The 20866-nt window shown below is 43.3% G+C and overlaps 1 protein-coding gene across 3 annotated transcripts in view; it reads left to right on the plus strand.

Moving 5' to 3' along the window:
* Positions 1-20866, plus strand: part of RUNX1 (RUNX family transcription factor 1) — a 244883-nt gene that overhangs the window by 132573 nt on the left and 91444 nt on the right. For 2 of the 3 annotated variants that reach the window (XM_060098514.1, XM_060098511.1), the window contains exon 3: positions 16853-16891. The exons of the other annotated variant lie outside the window; for it this stretch is intronic. In XM_060098514.1, coding sequence (XP_059954497.1) covers positions 16853-16891 — 39 coding nt within the window. The remainder of the gene's footprint in view (positions 1-16852; positions 16892-20866) is intronic. 3 annotated transcript variants of the gene reach the window in all.

Below are 20866 nucleotides of genomic sequence, written 5' to 3' on the forward strand. Positions count from 1 at the left end.
CACATGAAAAGATCCAGGAAGAGCTTGGTGTGTTTGAGGAACAGAATGGAGGCTGAGACCGAGCAAGCTGAGGGATACAGGGTCTCTGTGATGTCAGAGAGGTGGCCCAGGACCTGGAATCTCTGTGCCCTGGAATTCTCTGTACCCTGGAAAGCCCTCACAGAGTCTGGGTAGAGGAGACACAGGATCCGATTTACATCGGTCTCCGGCTGTGAGATTACAGCAGGGCTGCTCCCCTTTCTCCCCACCACCAAACTCAGCACCGAGCAGACCACAGCTCTTCCTCTATGGGATCTTGGCTTCAAAGGTAACCGTTAGGTACATAACCTTGTCAGATTCCCCCATCTCTCTGTGCCTCAATATCTGATCAAGAATGAGATCCCCTCCCAGGGCTGCTGTCTGCAAGACGTCTGGTATTCGGCTTCTCATTTCATAGACACTGGTTGATGCCGTTGTTAATTTCAGCTTCATTCCCTACGTTACCTCCAGGAGTGCATTTCTGATGCTGATTTTTACCAACTTTTTTCAGCAAACATTTACGGAGCACCTACTCTTTATCACCTGGGTCCTGTAGCACCACAGGAGCAGTTTTATGATCCAGAATCAGGAAGCATCCCTTTCCCCCCAAATCTGATAGCTCCTACTTCCCCCAGGAAACTCCAACAAAGGCTTTCTGTGCCCTCCTCACAGGTCTTGTATTGAAGTATTAGGCAATATTGAACCAACATGCAACATGCATATCAGGAGTCCTGACTGGTGTGTGATTCACACACAAGCCCACCCGTAGTGCCTGGTGTTGGCTGGGTGAGGATGGAGCCCACTCAGAGGGCAGCGTCTAGACTCTGTCCAGTATGCAGGGAGCTCTATCCGGTGCTGGGTTCCAGTGGGAGAGGGGGAGTTTGGTGTCGCGTCGAGGGCTAGCGATGGAGAGGATGATGCGTGAGAGAGACTTCTGTCTCTGCAGGTCACTTTCGTTATGCGGTGCTTGATTTCAGAAAGGCAGTTCATTTGTTCTTAGCTCCCAGAAGCCTAAATGAATTCCCCACCAGAAAAAAATAAATATATTTTGAAAATGATCACCATCACTGATGATTCGATCAGGAAATTACAAAAAGGAGAAAACGAGGATCTGGGAGAGCCTCAAGCTTCCAGCTAGTTGGGGAGGTGAGGATGCAAGAGAAGCAGAGCCCTTTGCTCACTTGCCAGACACCAGGGAGGCACGAGGCATGACTCAGGCACACCCACACGGCAGCTTTGGTTTTCCAAGACGGCAGACCGAGGGGGAGAGAAGTCTGTGAACCTCTGGGGAAGAGACAGCTAAGCCAGGAATACAGCTGGTTGGCGGAAGCTGATTTCAGGGTCAGTTGATGTAAATCTTTTTTTTTTTTTTTGCGGTACGCGGGCCTCTCACTGTTGTGGCCTCTCCCGTTGCAGAGCACAGGCTCCGGACGCGCAGGCCCAGCGGCCATGGCTCACGGGCCCAGCCGCTCCGCGGCATGTGGGATCCTCCGGGACCAGGGCACGAACCCGTGTCCCCTGCATCGGCAGGCAGACTCTCAACCACTGCGCCACCAGGGAAGCCCTGATGTAAATCTTGATTGGCTTAAAACTGGACTTCCGTGGACTTCCCTGGTGGTCCAGTGGTTAAGACTTAGCCTTCCAAAGCAGGGGGTGCAGGTTCAATCCCCGGTCGGGGAGCTGAGATCCCACATGCCTCGCAAAAAAACAAAACATAAAACAGAAGCAATATTGAAACAAATTCAATAAAGACTTTTAAAAAATTATTAAAAAAAAAAAAAAAGAAACTGAATCCGTTGGCTTGTTTCACCGTCCATGCTGGCCTGCGGGTGTCCTTCACACCATAAAGCACTGCAGGGTGGCCCAAGCACAAGCTGGCAGGGAAGACTTTCAAAAAGGAGGAGGAGGAAGAAAAAGAGAAAGATGTGACGTGAAGCGAGGAAATTTGGTGAGAAGACCCAGAACCCCAAAGAGTAGGTTTGAATCTTGCAGAGATGTATCTGCTTCCCTGTACTTTCCAACCATGAGAGAAGCTCATCTTCGCTCTAGTGAAGGATGGCCGGGCTGGAGCCAGAAAGCCAGGGGGAACCCTCCTGACCCATTTCAGCAGCTCACCACCCTCTGCATGTCCCTCTGGGGATGGGCAGCACATGAGACAGAAGATCATCCATTTTTCTTTTTTTTTTTTTAAGAAGTATAAGGTGGTCCCCATAAGAGCTCAACATTCTCTGTGCTGGGGGCAGTGCGTGAGCTGAATTTAGAATTTGCCTCTGTGCCCCAGGAGGCGACAGTGCCACCCTCATCTGTCCGCATCTCTCCTTTTCTAGTTGATTTTCACAGATGCAGCATTGGGTTTGATGTGAGACCTGCAAAAAATGAGAAGCAAGGGATGAAGTTATAAACCTATCTGATGTGATCCAAATGGATTCCATCTGCTTGCCGAATAAAGGAGCTATAAATAAAATGAGTGAGCATCCATTCCTCTTGTGAGGGTGGGCGCTCAGTTCCAGAGAGCGCCCATATCAAATAAGGGGAAAGCAAGAGTCTAATTAAGACCCTGGCTGTCTGACCACAAACTGCACAAAAAAAGAACACGGAGGTGACCTGGTGTGCAGTCCACGCAGGGGGTCCTGTGAACAAGACCCCAAGGTCAGCCCCACCCTCAGTGGCCTTTCGTGCCAGCCAAGACAGACTGGCTGTTAGCATTTTTTATGCTGCCCCAGGATTCAGGTTTAATTTGTGCGGAAAACAAAAGGCATAAGCTATTTGCTTAGAGTCATCAGTTGCATAATATCTTAAAGATAAATAACAAGATTATACCTCCTGTCTCCTTGGCATCCGTACATACTCGTGCATACAAACACACACACACACTGGCCCCCAAAAGATCTATTATATCAGAAAGATCAATGACTCCTTCCTCTTTCTTTAGAATTATAAGGTAAGTCTTTTACATATCCTGAATCATTGGTCACATTCAGTGTATATGCAAAAGAAGTTCAAAGGCTGACTCTGACAAAGGGCATTTGGAGAGGGATGATAAAATGTGTCTGATAAAACACACACAAAAGACTTTAGCAATAAAGACTTACGAATTGGGAAAGCAGGACTTGCGCAGTAGGTGTGAAACTGTTATCGACACCTTCAGCACTGAAGATAGTGGCCCAGAGCAGAAGGCTTTATCTGGCCTCCACAAGAATAGAGATTGCACCGGCCCTGAACTACTCTGTCTGCAAAGCCCAGGAAACACCTTGCAGAGGAGTTGATGCAATATTTGCCATCCTGGCCTTCAGTGACAGTTGAATAGTGTTACAACACAGCATTGAGCAACGACCTTGCTATATCATCCACGTCTTTGTTTTATAGCACTTTTTCCCCCCGCTGGAGAGACAAATGGGCAATTTTGGCTGACATTTTTTGGTTCATTACTTTCAATGTAAATGATCAAAGAGAGAAAAGAGACATTCTCCCTTCTTCCTTTCCAATACAATTCAAAAAATCCCTTTCCGATTGACATTTCAAATAGGAGATGAGTCATATTCACTCTTTGCATCTTATTGCATTATTTCTCGAGATTTCCAAAGGATTCTTGGTATCTGTTCTTGGAGATTTATTACTCAGTCCCTGTAGTTTCTTTGGGGCTGGAGTTTAATTTATGTGATTGCAATCAGGAAACCACTTTGAAAGGGAAGAAATCAATTTAGTTTTTCGTGAGCTGTAAATTTTCTGTAAAAAAATTTCACAAGACTATCCCTTTCTTAAAAGGAGTCACAACACGGTTGTTGAAACAGTAGCAGGTTTGGGAACAGGACATTAATTCATGGGTCCAGGAGTCCCAGATCGGCCACTGTTTAAGGACCTGGGAAAAACCACTCATTTTCAGAGCCTCCCTTTCTCTCTATAAGATGAATGGATTGCACAAAGTCTTTGCTCAGGTTCTTCTCATCTCTCAGAAAGATCAGATGACATTCCACCGAAGGGTGGCCCTCGAAACAGTTTCACCCTGATTTGTTTTATAATAATCCTTGAACTTTGATGATTGTGTCTGGCTTTTCCAAGTGCTTCAGCAGTGATGGTTGAATGTGATCTTCTTGATAAACCTGATGACAGTGGCAGGGGCTGTAGACGTGGCCAGTGAGGAAACGGAGGCACAGCAAGGTTAGGGGACCTGAAGAGTGTCACAAAGGTTTGCACACCGAGTCCTCTTAATAAAATAAGTACCAAGAAAAAGAAGACATTTTAGGCCAGAGGCTTTCAAACTTTTTTGAATTGCAAGCGACAGTAGGAAGTAAGTTGCATGCATGACTCAGGAGATGGCTCTATCAATCAAAAAAAGGGTTTCAGGAAGCAATACTTGTTCTTACTACATGTGAGGCACTCTGTTTTCCATTTATTTCCTTCTATTTCTTTTTCTTCCCTTTCTTGTATTTGTATAATATAATAATAATAATTATCATTATTGTTTAATTTGAAACCAATGAATGGTCAAAATCTATGATTTTGAAGTCACTGTTCAGAAACTTTTCATATGGCAGTGTCTTGCTATTTTCTAAATGAGGGACATACATCTGAGTTCCTGAGCCCCCCACGGGGGATACTGAGAGTGGTTCTCCTGTTATGGTTTCCTCTCTCTGTCAAGAGCCCCCAACCCACAAGGCTGTGCGCTAAGGAAGCACTGTCCTTAGGGTCAAGCCTTCCACTGTAGGTGGTTCATGAGCCTCCTGGCTATGAATACACCATCAAGTCCTAATAAATAATGAATACTACTGACAACACTGAGACACCTATTTGCTTTGTACTCCCAATAAAGTCAGAGGGAGAACCAGGGCTGCTCCCTAAAAATGGCACATGGCTCTCTAAATAAAGGGCTTTAATGCATTTTATATTTAAACCATAAGGCCCTGGGCTCAAACCCAAGTTGAGATGGGTTCTAATACTTAAGTACCATTCTGGAAAAACCTTTGAAATATTTATCCATCAATCTGGGCTCAGTGCTTCTGAAGCAGCTCACTTCCTTGTGTCACATTCCTAGAGTGGACCTGCTTTACACATCCCCATGAGCTGGGGACGGGCTACCTGTCAGAAGCAAAGGCAGTCCGTTTGGAAAGGCATTGTCTATGAAACTTCTTAAATGAGAAATAGGAAGGACAACATTGTTATTAAAAATACACGCAACTCAAAGATTGATTTCTCAGTGCAGCTGGTCAAGTTCTTGCTTTCACTGCTCCATCTCTACATGGCCAAGGGCAAGCTCTTTAACCTCTTTAAACTTAAGGGGATAAGAGTTCCAAACTTAATAGGATTATGGAGAGGATTAAATGAGATAATGCATGGACAGCATTTGCCACAATGCCTGGGGCTCAGAGAAGCTCAGCCTCTGAATGAATCATTCTTATCTGTCCACTAAAATGATCATTCTTATCTGTCCACTAAAATTCTCTCACTCATCATAACCCTATTAGCATAAATAAAGCTTTCACATTTGATAAATCAATTCTACAGCTTTCTCTATTCTCAGAGACAAGGAACACTTGATGGACTCCCAGAGGTCAAGTGACCTAGTCTCTTGTCTTCAGGTAAATGAACCCCCCAAACCTGTTAAAACATAGCATAGCCAAAATCCAATGCCATCGTGCATCGAGCTGTTGTAATGCTGTCCAGGCTGCTCCTGATATGATCAATTATTTCCTTGACATACTAAGTCAATATAAACAATTATATATTAGTTTTCTTTTAAAAAATAGAAAAAAAATTATATTTACTTTTAAAGATCCAAAAATTTGTCCCAGAGAGGAGTTTTGCTTTTTGGGGGAATGACGATTTATAACACAAGTCAGAAATGCTCCTCTCCCTTCTGTTCAAAGTGAAACAAACAGACCTTCAGAAGAGAGAAGATTCTTGTTTCACAGGTTGCTACCAAGGAGTTATTTGAGGTCTGTGTACTTTGGATTGCAACATACCAAAATCTTAAAGATCAATAAAGGGAAGATATTTTTCTCTAGAAGTTTTTATTCTTAGATTCAAGGAGGAGAGAGCTACTTGATAAGTTTCAGGTGATCCAGCAGTTTCTAGATATTTATCCACACTTTTCTTTTTTAGCTCCAGATATTTCAAGCTTAGGAAAAACCAAAAAGAAAAAAAAAATTCCACTTTTACTGTATCCATTCTCTATAATATGGGGAAGCAATGTGCATTTATTGCCATAACTTCTTAGGGTATATCTGAATTTGTATCTAATTTTACTCATAAGAATTCTAGAACACTTATAAAGTTGACATATAGCAGTAGCCATAACATTCTCATAAAAGAAGTTTTGTTTTTTGTTTTGGGGTCTTTTTCTTTTGTTTTTGTTTTTTGTTCTGGGTTTTTTTTTTTTTTTTTTTAGTGCTTTACCTTAAGGCATTATCACATTTTCACTAAAGGAGTGTCTTTGGGAGAGAGTATGATAAATCAAACTGTCATTTATCATAATCAGAAAAATAAATCATACACAAAAGTGAAAATAAAGCTTCCATGTAAGTTTCCTTCTCATTCCTGGTAAGCAAGGGGTTAACCTGAAGTCTTAATCCATTTCCACTCTAATTGGGAAGGATGGGTGGAAAATCATTTCATTAACAGAATGAAAATTGCTAGCCTATAGATGCCTGAGGCAAAAAGAAAAGAAATGAATTCTCCTGTGAGCTTGGTTAGTGAGGAGGAAGGAAATCTCCATCTTCCACCTGACTTCATGTCATTGTTCAGTGCGCCAGTGTTAAATAATGATCTCCAGAGCAGTGTGTGGATCAAGAGAAGGGGCCTGTCTGCCCAGGTCTCTTAGCCTGAGGTCACAAGGAAATTTCTGGACACTCTCCCTCATTCTGCAAAACCTGGAGTCAGCTCAGTTTGACAACTCAGCGTGGTGTTTACAGACACAGAGGGGATCCCCCAATGGCACACTGAGTAAAGTTTTCTTCTTCCCTCCTTAGAAATCCATTTCACTACGTGGTGTCTTCGGCAAAAGAGAGTTCTTAGCTAAATAAATATTTCCTAATTCAGAAGTGAATAGGCTTGATCTGGGATATTTTTCTCCAAAGAAAAAGTGAGATGTCCCCTTAAATGGAGAAGGTGACAATTATAGAACTTCTTGTAATTGAACGCTTTTTAAAAATTATTCAAATCCACATTTATATAAATAGTTATTTCACACCCTTTTTCAAAACTTACCCTAGAGTACTGTATTTCCCAATAATGCCTGTGAAATTCTCCTGGGATGGGTATCTTCATGGGCAATGGAATTGTTAAGGTGACAAGAGAAACAAGAATTATGGGAGTCCCTTGTAGTTGCTAAACATCAGTGAACTTCCAGATCAGTAGTTCAACTAGAAAAGAACTGGAGTTCATTTGAGGGCTTATTTGTCATCATATTTGGCCAGTCATCTGTTCCTTTGCTCTTGCTATTAAAAAAACTACCAGCTTTGCAAAAATTTATGACAAAAATCTTTGAGCTTGTGTGTTTAATCATTTTTAATACGTTTTGGATCATCTCTGTATATTGCTTTCATTGTACATATAAGTGTAAATTAGCTAACAGATAATATCTATTTTTCAGCTGCTTTTAATTTTGTTAAAAATTATTTCACTCTTCCCTTCTACCTTTTAAGAAGAGGTGAACTCTCTAGAATTAGCACCATTATTCATTCAAAAAACGTAGTAAAATTTGTTTCATTTTTTGAGTAGGTTTAAATTATAGTGTTTTTCTAAGCAAGTCCAAGACAATCCTATCCGAAAGTTTAAATCGGACTTGACCATTGCTTGATTGAGAAATAGGCAATAATGTTTCATTAAAAAATCTCCACAAAAATTGTTCTAATTAAAACAGACATTTTTTATTGACATATAGTTGCTGTACAATATTATATAAGTCACAGGTGTACAACACAGTTATTCACAATTGTTAAAGTTATATTTCATTTATATTGGGTTGGCCAAAAAGTGCGCTTGGGTTTTTCCGTAAGATGTAGGTGAGGAAACTGAGACCGGCACAAAGTAAGTGACTAATCAAACAGACCTACAATTAACCCCCAACCCTCCTCCCTATGTCTAGCAGTTCAAGAACCAGTTTGGGAAAAACCTGAACGCACTTTTTGGCCAGCCCAATAGTTATTATAAAATATTGACTATATCTCCTGTGTCATACAATATATACTTGTTAGTTGTTAACAAAATTGTTAATATTCCACTTCAGTGTCTGGAGCCTTATCCATAAAAATGTGATTGTTACTGGAACATCAAATATATAATATTTGATTTTCTAATATTATTACTGTAATCTGAAAATTTGTAATTACAATGCAGATCTTAGGATATTTATGAAACTTAGAAAATGTAATTCTTCAATTACATAGAATGATTGCTTCCATTGTTGCTGATTTTTTTTAGGCTCTTTTTAATTTCATACTACAACATGAAATTTTAAAGCTTTTGTGGAGTATAATTCCATGACCTCACAGAAAGCAGGATAATGATAGTCTTAGCCCATTATTCCATATAAAATTCTGTTTTCCAAACCTGAAGATAGAAGGATTAATACAAAAGGATTAATACAAAAGGATTAATCTTGTCTGAATGCCTGTAAAAACCCTCTAAGACCAACAGTTGGCAATTTATTATTTAATTGATCGATATAGATATCTCAGCAATTCCTTCACAGATAAATATACTTCTTATACTTGATTCTTAGGTAGACTTCCCATGTCTAGGACAGACTGGGGAGTCAGCACCCAAGATTTATCTCAAGACTTTAGATTCTCTTTCTAGAAAGTTCTGCTATATTTGGGGAAATTTCTCTACCGTCTGTATGGGATCACAGATAGAAAATTTTTTATTTCAGTGGGGGGGAAAAAGCTCCAGTTTGATGTACTAACAGCTGTAATAATAATGACAAAGAGCCTTTAGTTTTTATTCTAAAGGAATTAAACTATGTTGTATACCCATATTATGTTTTAGTTATTATATAATACAGTATATAGTGAAACCTCGCTAGTTGGGTTGACATGGAGAAAACAGAATTAGTGAAAGGATAACTTTAATATTTTAAAATAACTGTAGTAATAAATTATAAGTAATATTTGTGAGTAAATATGTGTTTCTCTCTAATCTCAATCCTATGTAAATTATAAGTACAGAACACCAATGTATTTCTGTTATTTTCTAGAAGATGTAGAATCTCAAAATTATTTGTGTGGTTGTTCAAATCACAGCTCCTCAGGCCTGCTTGAATGAATAGAAATTACATATGTGCAGTTAGAGGAACCCTATGTAAATTGGTAACACCCTTAGAATATATTATCTTGAGTTGATTCTATGTTCCCCTTTTTCTTTCCTTTCTCCTCCTCACTCAAAATCCAAGTTCACCCCAGCCATATGCTGACTTCAGTCAGCACCAGACCAGGTCAATTTCTCACAGTTCCAAGTGACGTTTATATATAAAGTTCATGGAGCTGGAAAGCCTTCTTGCCCAAGGCTCCCATTTTGTAGGTGAGGAAACTGAGACCAGTACAAAGTAAGTGACTAATCAAACAGACCCACAATTAACCCCCAACCCTCCTCCCTATGTCTAGCAGTTCAAGAACCAGTTAAACTGACTCACCTGATTATTTTTAAACATAAATGTTGCAGAAGGAAAAAAAGTTAGACCATCCCAGGTCAAAACTGCCCCAGTGAGAGGGTAAAGATAAACTATAAATACAAGGAATAAAACAAAAGTGCTTGATTTGGGGAGGAGAGCTCCCTGTGGAAGGGCCCATGGGAAACAAGGACCGAGATTCCTGTTTATTCATTCAGACATTCATTCAGTTATTCTTTTCCTCAACTTAGAAAACTTGTGTTTTGTTTCTAATTCATAGCAGCAGAAATTGTTTTAAATATACTAATTAAAATGTCTAAAGTAAAGCAGACTCTAAAAGTAACTTTTTTAATAGACGCTACTTCCATCATCCGCCAGAAAACTTGACTGCTGTAACATTCCCCAATTAAGGGACTCAAAGCCATAGAAAAATACGTAATTCACCTCCCTGTTCCTCAAGGGTAGTAGACTTTGGGACACTCCTTGACACTTGGGTACTTTCCATAGTGCTTGCATAAGGGAAAGCACTCAAAGAGAGAACTAGTTTCATGCACAGCAAGTGGTTTCTCAGTCTCTCATTTAAATGGGGCCAAAGAGAATGTGGGGAAGATCCAGACCCCTTCTAGGGTCTGCGCATCAGCCCCCTGACCTTTGTACCCAACCCAAAACACTAAGGGGTGGAAACCAGGTATGCTTGCTCTTAAGAGATGCTCGGACCCCATCTCCCAATTCCTCCCACCCCCCTCCCCCCTTGGTGTCCATACATTTGTTCTCTACATCTATGCCTCTAGTTCTGCTTTGCAAATAATATCATCTGTACTATTTTGCTGGATTCCACATATATGCGTTAATATACGATATTTGTTTTTCTCTTCCTGACTTACTTCATTGTGTATGACAGTCTCTAGGTCCATCCACATCTCTACAACGTATATACACTATTGATATTATGTATAGAATAGATAACTAATGATAACCTACTGTATAGCACAGGGAACTCTACTCAGTGCTCTCTGGTGACCTAAATGGGAAGGAAATCCAAAGAAGAGGGGATATAGGTATATGTAGAGCTGATTCACTTTGCCATACAGTAGAAACTAACACAACATTGTAAAGGAACTATACTCTAATAAAAAAAATAAAATAAAAATAAAAGTCAAAAAAAAAAAAGAGAGAGAGAGAGATACTAAGACCTTTGAAGGTTCCAGCAGCCCCGGAGGAAAAAATGTAGTGAGGTAGGGCCTGTGGTTTCTGTTACAGACCTGACTCCATATTTCTTCTTTGTTGTCTCTTCTGAGGACTGGAAGAAAGACAGGTGGACCCACTCCATAACTGAGGCCAGGAGCTACCTCACGATTGCTAGCAAATTGACATACTGAGTGGCTTTTTTGTTTGAAAAATTTATATGCTATATTTCAAAATAAACCTGTTTATAAGAATTGCTATTTGAGAATATCACTGAATCACTTTGCAATCATTTTGAAGTCATGAGCTAGTAAAAGTAAAACCTCTTGTTCTAATCCGTGTTGCCTATATGAATTTCATAGAAAAACAAGTATATTGGAAAAGAAAGGGTCAAGAGATACTTTGGTAGTATTCTTTCAGAGTCAAAGAAACCAAAGCATATTGTATGGGCTGTGGCATCGGCAGCTGGTAAACATTAAATGGAAATGAACACTGCATGAAGTAGACTTGTAGCTTAGCCATGGCTGTGAAAATGCTTTAGTGGCAACGACAGTGGTCAGGAGGCCTTTGCAATTTAGTTGTTTTCACCGTGTGTGTGTCTCCTTATGACTACAAGCCAATCAAGTGATGCTGTAATAAAATCCTGAACTTTGCTTCAGGACAGCTCAGAGGGAAAATGAGTCAAGGAAGATGAATTACTTAATGGCCTTTGCTAATAGCAGGTTAAAAACAAGGCTCACTTGAACACAAGCAGAATAGCAGCAAAACTGCTCTTCAGAGGGAATTGTGTTTTGAGTGGTTGCCCTTGAACTGCACTGCCTAATAAAGTAACCACTAGCCACGGGTGACATTTGGGGACCTGAAACGTGGCTAGACCGAACTGAGCTGCACTGTGAATGTAAAATACACACAGGAATTTGAAAACTTACTAAAAAAAAAAGAAAAAGAATGTAAAATATCTTATTAACAATTTTTATATTGATTACATGTTGGAATGAAAGTGTTTTGGCTATACTAAGTTAAATAAAATATATTATTAAAATTAATTTCACCTATTTCTCTTTACTTTTTTAATGTGGTTATTAGAAAATTTTAAATTACATATATGGCTCATATTACATTTCTAGTGGACAGTGCTGCTCAAAATAAGAAAGAATGCCCACATGGTTTAAAGGCAACTTGTCAAGAACTAGTAAAGAAATTTGATAATAGCATAATGATATGAATCTTGCAAGATGGTTTAGCTTGCTGGCTGTGACTGGCACTCCAGGGGCAAATTGCATGGGTTCAGATTGGGCCAATTACTGAATCTCAATTTCTTCATCTGTAAAGTGAAGGGAATAATTATGGACTGTTTGCTGCTAGCGGGTTAAATGGAATAATGCATGTAAAATCATTAGTGTGAGGTCTGACGCACTGATAAAAGGGAGCTTCTATTATCATGGTTGTCTCAGTCAACTCAGGGCTGCTATAACAAAATACCATAAACTGGGTGGCTTACGCAACAGAAATTTATTTCTCATAGTTCTGTTAACTGGAAGTCTGTGATCAGGATGCCAGCATGGTTGGGGTCTCGTGAGAGCCCTCTTCCCGGCTTGTAGTTGGCTGCCTTCTTGCTGTGTGCTCACATGACGAGAGAGAGAGAGAGAAGGGCTCCAGTCTCTTCTTACAAGGGCACTAATCCCATGAGAACCCCACCCACATGACCTCATTTAAACCCAATGACCTCCTAAAGACCTCACCTCCTAATACCATCACATTAGGGTTTAGGGCTTCAATGTATGAGTTTGGCTGGGGGAGGTATGCAAACATTCAGTCCACCCCATTCATTTTAAAAGTCCAATCAGAGATAGATTTCATGTCAATTTGCAATGCCGTTTACAAAAACCTTTTTTTTTAATTTTTAAAAAATTTTTAATAAATTTATTTATTTTATTTACTTATTTTTGGCTGAGTTGGGTCTTCGTTGCTGTGCACAGCCTTTCTCTAGTTGCAGCGAGCGGGGGCTACTCTTCCTTGTGGTGCGCAGGCTTCTCACTGCGATGTCTTCTCTTGTTGCAGAGCACGGGCTCTAGGTGTGTGGGCTTCAGTAGTTGTGGCACAAGGGCTCAGTAGTTGTGGCACATGGGCTTAGTTGCTCCGCGGCATGTGGGATCTTCCTGGACCAGGGCTCGAACCCATGTCCCCTGCATTGGCAGGTGGATTCTTAACCACTGCGCCACCAGGGAAGCCACAGAAACCTTTCAGAGACTGCAGTCCAGTGTGTGCTAGGCACAATGTTTGCTGGGTACTGAGCAGTTGGCCTTGCCAACTCTGAGTGGGTTCCTTGAACCAGCAGCAGTGGCATCAAAGGGAGTTTGCTGGGAATGCAGCGCCTCAGGCCCCTCCCCAAACCTGCTGAATCAGAATCTGCACTTAACCAGATTCCCAAGGGCTTGGGATACACCTTGTTTATCCAGTACTGTCTAGTACTTGAAGAGGAGGGAGCCTCACTGGTAAGGTATCCAAACTGTAGTGGTTATGTGTTTGTGTGGGGTGAGGGCGAATCAGAAGAGAATGACACAGGTACAGAGTTGGCTTGAGGAGGGCCAATAAAAGACACCCTCGCTCCCCAATGATCTAGAAGCACCTGTGAGACAGGCAAAGTCAAGCAGACAGAGACCAAACTATCAGCTTCATCACTGACAGGACTTTTGGAGAACAGTGACTTAGGTGTGTGGCTTCCTGCCACGGAACCCCAGAAACAGAGATTTCTAAGCACACAGGCAGCGTCTCCCTAAAACAATAAGAGGAGGGGAAGGCGTGCTCGGTGTGGTAGTTTTCTCTTGCTGCCAAACTAGCAAATGATCACAAACTTAGCAGCTTACACAACACCCATTCCTCCTGCTTTTTCCACCAGCACCTATAATTTTTTTCTGTCCAATCCAAGCTGATTCCTGATGTCTACCCCCAAACCCATCCTCTCTGGTCTTGACTGCTACTAATGGCACCTGGGCCGGACATGGGGGAAGACCCCTCTCCCTCCCTCACCTAAGTACCCCCTTTTCTGTCCCCATTGTTTCCACCTTAATGCTCATGAGTCCTTGCCTGGCAAGGCTGTAGTTTCCTGCTCCTTCTCTACCCCCTCTAATTCACCTATCCACCTCCGACAGATTTATTTTCCTAAAATATGTATTTGTTATGTTATTTCCCAGATTTCAAGGCTCTGATAGAACCCATTGCCCTCATGTTGAAGTTCAGATTTCTTTAGGCTGTGTAAGCTGCCTCTGACCTGCGTTCACATCTGCCGGCGTCCTGTCATTTACGAGCTGCCACACCCCAACCTGATCCCCAGCCTATGCTCCAACTGTACTGCCGGTCTGTGTCATAACTTCATCCATGCCTTTCTCAGGCTCATCCTTCTGCCTGGAAAGGCTTCTCTCCCCACTCCCCACCTCAAGCCCTTCCTTCCACCCTCCCAAGCACCTGGTGAAAATCTACACGACCTCCAAGGGTCAAATCAAATATCATCTCTAACCAGGAAAGAAGTCTTTCCAGAGCCCACCAGGTGGTGCCAACCCCTGTGCCTCTTCCCATCAGCTCCCTGGACCTACACACGTGTCCATCAACAGTCTGACACTCCATTGCTCTCACTTATTGGCCAAAGCGACCTTGATCTGCTCCTCAAACTTTGTAGATGGCCAGAAATAACCTCAGGATATGACTCCTAAATATTTGAGATTTTGCAGGGTAAAGAATTTCAGGGCTGTTTTCTGATGGAGACCTTGAGACCGGGGGCTAAAAGTGAAAGATGAGATCAGAGTTAATTTTTCAGAAGGCTACAAAGGACACCGATAAAGATACATAGTTGTGGTCTAAAAGAAACAGCTCATCATGTGTGTAGACCCATATGTGGGGATGCAAGTGTGTGTGTGTGTGTGTGTGTGTGTGTACACAGAGATCAAGCGTGAAGCAACTTTGGGCAGGTTTCCTAAGCTCTCCAAGTATAAGGTTCCTGGTCTGTAAAATGGGGTGGTAATGGCATTGTTGCAAGGAATAAACTGGACGAGGTATCCGAAAGCATTTTGGCCATGGCCTGGCATACAGCAGCATTCAATGGAGAGAGTGGAAGGATATGCTCCCCGGAGTCAGCTCTCACTGTCATGAACGTCCAAGACCTCCCCTCTCTTACAGTTCAGGTTCTAGCACCTTTAACAGCTCCTTGGGCAAATCATTACAAATCTTTACAGGTATGACTTCATGTACAGACACCCATCCCTTCTCTCTTCCCTCCAACACCCCCCAGCTTAATGGTGTGTCCTCAAAGCTACTGACACAGGGCAAACTAAGAAAGCTTTCAACAGACCGCATGCACACCTTTCAAAATCCACTACTTCTGCCTTTGCTTTTAGGTTTAGAAAAAAAATCTTGGCTCTTCTCTCAGAATCACTGAAATATTAGGTGTGTAGACAAAACACTTGCCTTTCCACTCTGCTTCTCATATTTCTCAGGCTCAGACAGGGAAAGGCTCCTCGGAGTCTCAAGAGAGAATTTCCAGGGTGGTTAGTTTTGTTGGGTCTCTTTAGTGTAAACTCAGCTGCCTGGTCAATCTTACTGTTGTGGATTTCCTCCGACCCCCATGCCTATTAAAACTAAACTTACTAACTTTCGGGTATATTTGTTATTTTTTGCCTTATCATTCATTATTAGTGCAAATAATTCTTTCCCTGCTCTGTTTTTAAAAAATCTTTATGGAGTCACTTTATGTACTTGTAAACCACAATCTTGTGTGTGTGTGTGTGTGTGTATGTGTGTGTTTTAAGGATGCTCCTTTAAGACTACACATACTGAATTCCTTTAATTTTTTATCATAGGGCAGTCCTTCAGAGCCCCTTATCATTTTAGTTGCCCTTTTTGCTTTGGCAAAAATATAAGACTAAGGAGTTGAAGATCTTGTTCTCCTGCCTATTCATACATCATCCGGAAATCTGAAATAATTACTTCCTTTCTTAGTTTTAAAGGTTTTATTTAAGCTATGTTATACTAATATTGTGCAGTGGAGTTGAAAGCTTTAGGTCTGCAGTATTTGAAATGCTCAAATCCTAAGGCTTTGAAAAATGCTATTTCCTCCACATTAATCATTCAGTGCTGACCATTATCAATATACAAGGCTGATGGAATAATTTCACATTCAGAACATTATACATAGATATTCAAGGGAAAGAGAAATAGCTTCATATGGCTTTGCTTAATGGACCTACCTGTGACTTTACCTGTAACTGTACATGCAGTGGTATATAGTGATTCATATATAGAAATTATCATATGACAAATATTTTCAAAAATGATTGATATCATCTGTTACTTTAAGAATGAAAGCTTTCCATATAAATAATCTGCCCTCCTAGTAAAGGGAAAGGAAATCAAGCAAAGAGGGAATATTTCTAAAATGTCCTATCATTGGAAGTAAATGATCATAACATTTATCTACTAGTTTGTTTCTTTTAGAAGGTGTATTCCAAATTGTTTATCACTTTGAAAACTATTCATATTTTTACTTCTTGCATTTAGCTTCCAGCATGTTACAGATTTTTTAATGTTTTTGTATTAAGTTGGGTTTGGTTTTAATATCACTATGAATTGTGATCCATCCTTACATTCTCCAAATGGATTTTTAATGTTCATTAAATAATCACATTTGCATCACATATAGAGCTTGAAAGAGGTGATTCTATGAAAGATAAAGATTCAGTATTACCTAGCAATGGAAAACATTGGTCAAAGGTACATAAAAATCATATGCATAGGTAACAGTTCATTTTTTATATAATGATTTAGTGTTTTAAGTTAATTTTGAGCCAAAGCTAGACAATATGCAATAAAAATCTCCAGTGCTAACAAAGTGTGAGAGGCAACAAGCTACCAAAAAAAATGAGAGGGGGGATTTAGTTTTTACACTGGCACTGATTCCAATTACAATTAAATTAATCAACTTTGGTAAATTTGGTGTTTGCTGTCAGTATATTCATACAATTATTTTTATTTTCCCACTTTCTACTTTTTCAGAATGTGTACATGGAATGAATCCATCTAGAGACGTTCACGGTATGTTAGATTCCAAATTATATTTTTAACAAAATATGCACATTCATATATACATATTTATGACATTTTATCCATGTATCGCTATAAATAACTCACGATATAAATTAACCAAATAATCAAAACTTTTTTTGCTGATTCAAAAATACTTAAAAGCTGTTTTCCATATTGTAAATGTCAAACATATAAAATGTTCCAATGAAACTTTAAAAGATACCCTCGGTTCTACAGCGTTTACCACAGGTGCATTCTGCTGTTTATTATTAAATGACTCTATATGACTCTCTAAAAAAAAAATAGAGCTTGGCTTCTATGTGTTATTACCTAGTTTATTACTTTTGCTATAGCAGTGTTAATGCAAAATTTTTATGAGAGTAAAATGTTTACTAAGCATCCATAATTTTTAAAAAGATTTAAAATTTTTTTTCTCAATTTGCTACTTGTGAGTTGTAAATTGATTTACAAAGTTAGTGAAATAGTCACATATCAACCGCAGGATCCCATGGAAGTCATCACATAGAGGAAGGACATAGTGGAAGAACTAAGGGATCTTGTCCGCAAAGTTATTAGACTTCAAAAGTGAAATAATCTCAAATCCACTGGGGGGAGGGGATGTTTAATTAAATTCCAATGTTGAAAACTGGACAGTGTGTATTGTACATACATTAACATGTATGTTAGTCTTCAACAAAATTGTTCTCCCTCCCTGTGACATTAGTACAAACTGAAGCAGTTTGGTCCAGAAACACTAGCAAAATACATTCTCCGTATTTTTATTTTCATTAAAATAGTCACTGAAAACAGAAATAGTTCTTTTAGAAATATTACATTTTTAGAAATGTAATTTTAGAAATATCATATTACAGAGGGGGATTTTAAGAGAATGGTTGAATCTTCTTTATTTTTGAGAGGGTTTTGAAAGAGCAAAAAATGTAAAATATTTAGATATTTTCTGAGACCCCCCCATAGTTATATATTTACCTAAAGTTGTAGAAAAAACTGTCAATAAGCTGTTTTTTTCTGGTGAAACTGTTTGTTTTTTTTTCTTCCAACTAACCAAATACTGCTTTTTAAATTCACTGTGAAAACTTACATTTCATTCAATCAGTTGATGAGCCTTTTTGAAACTTCCCCCATGCAGCAAATTTGGAAGAATCTGTCACATAGCATCCGCCCAACATACGACTTCGTTATATTTTTTGTATTGTATTATGACAAAAGTAGATTTTAGTATTATTCCAGGGAAACACCAGGAGTGTATACTGTAATGTTTCCTTTCCTTTTCTCTTAAGAGAGGCAGGGGAAGGGAAATTCTACATCGCCCCTTAAATGAGCGCTCCTGGTGGAAATGAATTCTTCATTTCGTACATGACGTTACTCAACTTCATAAACTATGTAAAAAGTCCTTCAGACTAAGGGGTTCCGGGTACCCTTTAGTTGAGCCCCATGCTGCCTGCTTTCCATTCATTTTAGTCCCTCGATAAGGAGGGGCAGTGTTGTTTGTTTCTGGTTTTCAAGCGTGCACCGCGCAACGCAGTTACAACCTGCGCAAAGTCTGGCTAGCCCCAAACGCCCGGCGGCCCGATTCAGAATAAATCAGCAAAAGCTTTCCTTGCTATTATCATCCGTGTCTGCGTTCGAACTCGGGATTTACTGGTTGAGACTCTGAGCTGAGCAGCGCCCACGGCGCTGCCCTTGAAAGGCTAAGCCTGGTGCATCTACCGCTGTACCTTACTAAGGGAACTTGATCCCCGCCCGGGAGACCGCAGCGCGGGGTGCGCCCCGCAGCCCCTCGCAAGGTTTAGGGTTTCAGGCAAACGGTCGCAGCCCCAGAGGAGCCTTCTCTGACCTTTCCGAGCGGCGGCACACCCCAGACCGCTACATCCCCAGAGTCCCAGCCCCCGTCCGTGGGGGTCTACGGGGATGCACTTGGAGGCGGCCCCCAGGAGCGCTTGATCGGCTCTTAGGGAAATGCACTTGAGCTGAAGCAGAAAGATGTCACTCCGCCCGAACTCGCCTCTAGAGCGGGCAGCGTCGAGCCCGGACGCAGAGCGACTGTGGCCCCGGACAGGAGGGGCGGCAGACAGGGAGGTTTGGGACTGCGCAGTATTTGGAATCCCTCGGCCCAGGTGGAGAGAGGACGTTTGGGGCCTTTACACCTGAAATGCGGCTTCTTCAAAATTACTTTTAAAGAAAAATACAAAGGCGTTTTCTGAGATCCCAGACCCATGAAAACAAAATGCAGCTGGGGCCTGGGAGCTCCCAAACGTCCCGGGTTTTCCGGAGCGAGGGGCGCGAGGGGACCGGCCCACGTGGGGAGAAGCCGGGCAGGATGGAGGGCGCCCGGGACGCCTGCAGCACCGACGGCCTGGGGCCGGCCAACGGCGGGGTCCGGGCAAAGGGGTTTCGAGAAGAGACCCTGACGCGCGCCGGCCGGGACAGCCGGGACCCCTGTCCGAGGGTTCCCTGGCCGCCAGCTGCGCTGCCGGTATAGCGGGTGGGGCGGGGGGAGGAATGCCGCGCAGGCTGGCTTGGGCGGTCATTTCTTGTCGTTTCTTCCCCAACTGAAGTTCGTACGGGAGACCCAAAGGCCGCGAGAAGGCCGGCAGAGCCCCGCGCCGTCGGGGGCGTTCCCCCGGCGCGCTGCACTGCCACTGGGCGCCCGGGGCAGCGAGCGAGGGCGGCTGCTGCCCCCTGGCGTCCGCCCCGAGGCCGCGGCCCGCAGCATCTCCCGGCCTCTTTGGGCCTGGGGCGAGGGAAGCTGCCTGGGCGCCCGGAAAGGCCTCCGCGACTGGCTCGCCAAGGCCCCTGCCTCCGGCAGGCCACAGCGCCAGAGCCCGAGGAGAGTCCGGACCGGCGGCAGGGAGGGGACCCACGGGGGGAGGGCCAGAGACCCCTAACCGGGGAGTCGACGGGGGGGAGTGGGTGAGCGCCCTCCCCCGAGGGAGGGAGCGGGTGGGCTCCGCGCGGAGGGGGGGAGCCCCGCGGCCGGGCGGGGGCGTGACCCCTCTAAGCTCCGCGAAAATGCCCGCGGCGCCGCGGGGACTGGAGCGGGGGAAGTTCCCGCCAGCGCGCAAAGCCGGGGTGGGTTTAACACCCGCGGCGGCTCCCACGCGCGGGCAGGGAGCGGAGCCGGGGCCGTTTCCGGGGAGCCAGAGGTGGGTGGGGGGCGCGGGCGACCTGGGCCTAGCGAGGGAGCCGACGCTCCGAGGATGGGGAGGGAGCCGAGCGGATGCTTTCAACTTTCCAGTCGCTTGCTCTTCTTTTCTAACTACGAAACTCCTTTGCTCGCCGCTAAACTTAATCAACCCGAGTAAGGCGCGCTGCGTAATTAATCCGCAGCCCAGCCGCGGCGAAAAAACACCAATTAAAGAAAATAAGCCAAGAGAGAAACTAAAAACACAAAAACCATGTTGTGGAGACGACAACCTTCTGGCCTCATTAAATGAATCAGCGCCACTTCGCCGCAGCTGCCAACGGGGCCGTGTGGGCGCGCTGAACGGCTCCCCGGCCGGGCCCTCCGCCCTCCGGCCCCCTCGCGGCCGAATCCCATCCACGCCGGGAAAGCAGAGGCTCGGCCGCGGGCGGCCGCGCAGGGCCTGGGGTCGCCCGGCCGATACGGCCCCGGTCTCCGGAGCCTCGCGGCGGCTGATTCATCTCCATGGCTCGCGGGGCGCCTCCCTCGGCAGGTCTCCGGTCCCGGGCCGCTCGGGGCTCAGCAAGCTGCCCGAGTCCTCCCCAGGCCGGCAGGCCTCCTCTTCTCCACCTCCTCGGTCCCTGGACCGCGGCCGTCACTGGCGAGGCCGTTCACTGCAGCCCCAAAGCAGGCGGCCACACAACCCCGCGGGTGTGCAAAGCCGCAGGGCCGCGGTCCGCACCGGGGCGGGGCCTGGGGCGAGCGTGGGAGCGTGTGCGTGTGTTCGTGTGTGTGCGTGGATGCGGATGCCCGGGGAGCGCCGGGTGGCAGCGGCGGCGGTG

This window comes from Mesoplodon densirostris, chromosome 5, assembly GCF_025265405.1.
Source record: "Mesoplodon densirostris isolate mMesDen1 chromosome 5, mMesDen1 primary haplotype, whole genome shotgun sequence".
In the NCBI taxonomy this organism is placed as follows: Eukaryota; Metazoa; Chordata; class Mammalia; order Artiodactyla; family Ziphiidae; genus Mesoplodon; species Mesoplodon densirostris.